Source organism: Carex rostrata, chromosome 30 (genome assembly GCF_964058835.1).
Source record: "Carex rostrata chromosome 30, lpCarRost1.2, whole genome shotgun sequence".
Classification (NCBI taxonomy): Eukaryota; Viridiplantae; Streptophyta; class Magnoliopsida; order Poales; family Cyperaceae; genus Carex; species Carex rostrata.
The window spans coordinates 3,112,040-3,114,516 of record NC_135947.1 but is presented as its reverse complement, the minus strand read 5'-3'; the positions used below and the strand labels follow the sequence as shown (position 1 = coordinate 3,114,516).

Here is a 2,477-nt window from a genome sequence, read left to right as displayed (position 1 = left end):
ATATATAACTGGCATCTGTCTAAAGCAGAGAACTTTTATCCATGATACGAAAAGACTTAATTTGGGATGATAAAATTTTGATTAAAAAAAGGAAATTATTCCTGTTAGAAATCTAAGGTTTAAAATCCAACCAAAAAATCTACATGTTTATTAAAATTAATAACTGAAGATTTCAGTTAATCCACCACTGGGCCATATTCAATTCGGTACCTATTAAGAATATACGAGACAGTATTATTATTGCTTTGTGATTTGTGCATAAGAATTTGAACGGTCCGAAATTTCTAACTATGAACTTAAAATTTGAGATATCTCAGGTATGGCAGTTCCTCCTTGCTATGACATGAATATAGCATCATCCCCGGGCCTAGAACAACAAAATAAAAACATTTGTCTATAGGAAACATCACCAACCAATTACCAGATTCTCTGGCATGGTACTACTAATTCACTGCTGAAAAATACAAACTTCTACAAAATTTAGATTTTCTTTATTGGTCGATAAGCATCAAATCAAAGAATTACACATGTTTGGTACAAGCACAATAAAAATATATAATCTTGTTTTCCTTTTCCTGGCACAAGTGCTATTCAAGTTCTATGTCAGGTACCAATACAGTAACAAGACACGTAAATAATAACCCAATAGGATTAATCATGTACAGTATCTTAAGGCACCATATATTTTCCATCAATAATGCAGCAAAAATCACAGTTAAGCTCATCACGAAGTAGAATAAATTAAGTTCATTCTCTTCAGGCTTTTGATTTATATCCTTGGGAGCATCATAAATTGGCGCCGACGAGCCATTATAATCGAACCAAGATTCGAAGTCAAGATATGAGGCAAGAAACAAAATCCCAAAAAAACTATGTTCAATTATGACCATAATTTGGAGAGCCCTAAAATTAGAGACCAGGACTGTGGCAATAATCAGCAGTGAGAGGAAGCCTATCATGCAAATCATGCCCACTACAAAACAACAGAAAAGAGAAAAACTATGATTTAATTCTATCCTAATAGTAATAGAAGTGCTCAGCAAGGCAGTCAGTATGATTAATACAATTCCTATGGAAAGGAAATACTACTAATTTATTTGTGTAATATATAGAAATATAATTAGAGTTGGCTAAGGCTAGGTTCAATTTTATAACGTTGTCAGATACATACTGATCAGTGTAAAGGTTCTTTGGTCATCAAAAAAATTATTCTTACTCATATGTCCTATAAATATTGCATTTTTTTTTAAAAGATTTCCATAAATTCTTGTCTTCTCCTATGTCTCCGTCCATAACCATCGCCTCCCCACACTCTCCTAAAAAATGAAAGAAGAATAAAAAAGCAACATGGCTTTACCAGTATCTGGATCTTTAACATAAGGAGGTAACGTGTTGATTTGGTCGCTAGATTTGTTGTCGATTTCGATGGTGGACTTGGAGTTGACTTGTTCGGTAAACTTGTTGTCTATTTGGATGGTGCACTCGGGTTCGACTGGGTCAGTGGATTTGGGTTTGACTTGTTCCATGGATTTGGGGTCAGCTGGGTCAGTAATCTTGTCGGAGACGAGTGGGGTGACATTGATGCTCTCTGATTGATTATGACAATGATGATGGTGGTCGTGGTAGTGGTGATGGTGCTGCTGGTGTTGGTGATCAAGATCGCGATGTTGCGTCATCTTTTCATGTTTCACATTCTCTCTGATTCATCTATTTAAGAAAAAAATATATAGCAGTAACTTGTTAAAGCCTCAAGATATATGGAAAATTAATTTCCTTTGATTTCTCAACCTAAAATAGGGATATGGTATTATCTACAAAGTTGAAAAATGACAAGGAGCTATTGCAATAATAGTTAATAGAAAAATAATTACTAAATTAACAGTACAATTTGTTCTCACGAGTTTTAAATTATACTAAATTTAACATTTACAACCTATTTATATTGTAGAAAATATTTCTATAAATTTACTTTGATTTTGATCCAATTCTTTTGTTGATTGTCGTGGTTGAAATGATTTTCAAAATATCATTACTTAAAGTAAGATATTTTGTACCGTAAATTAGTCAACTCAAGTTCAATTTTATATTTTTAAATTAATAATATTGTATTCTCGAATGCGTCTTCTTTTTGAGGAATGTCAAACTTCTTTTCTCTATGAAGTCATAGTTTTCCTTTTAGTTAATAGACAATTTTTTTTGGTGGTAATACTCAAGAAACAACTTTGACTTTAAATTCATATGTATATAATTCACAAAAGGTTCCTATCTTAAAATTATGATTAAACTAAGGAATTTTTTTTTAGAAATCATTAACGGAAGTTGGAGATTTAAAATTCAGTAAAAATATTACGATATTTAAAGTTATAAAATTTTGATTGCATCGTTATTTCACAAAGAAAATACAAATTTTTTTGTCTTGAACTAACATCCCTTACTGAGCGCTCCGCATTAAGCCCAACATATTATGCCATGCATAG

At 32.0% G+C, this 2,477-nt stretch overlaps 1 protein-coding gene across 1 annotated transcript; it reads right to left on the bottom strand.

Moving 5' to 3' along the window:
• Nucleotides 1-455: 455 nt before the first annotated feature.
• Nucleotides 456-1,741, bottom strand: LOC144547015 (uncharacterized). The gene is made up of 2 exons (XM_078295613.1): nucleotides 1,358-1,741; nucleotides 456-973 (listed from the first exon to the last, which is right to left on the bottom strand). The coding sequence occupies exons 1-2, from the start codon at nucleotides 1,674-1,676 to the stop codon at nucleotides 588-590; spliced, it is 705 nt and encodes a 234-aa protein (XP_078151739.1). The 5' UTR covers nucleotides 1,677-1,741; the 3' UTR covers nucleotides 456-587.
• Nucleotides 1,742-2,477: the final 736 nt, after the last annotated feature.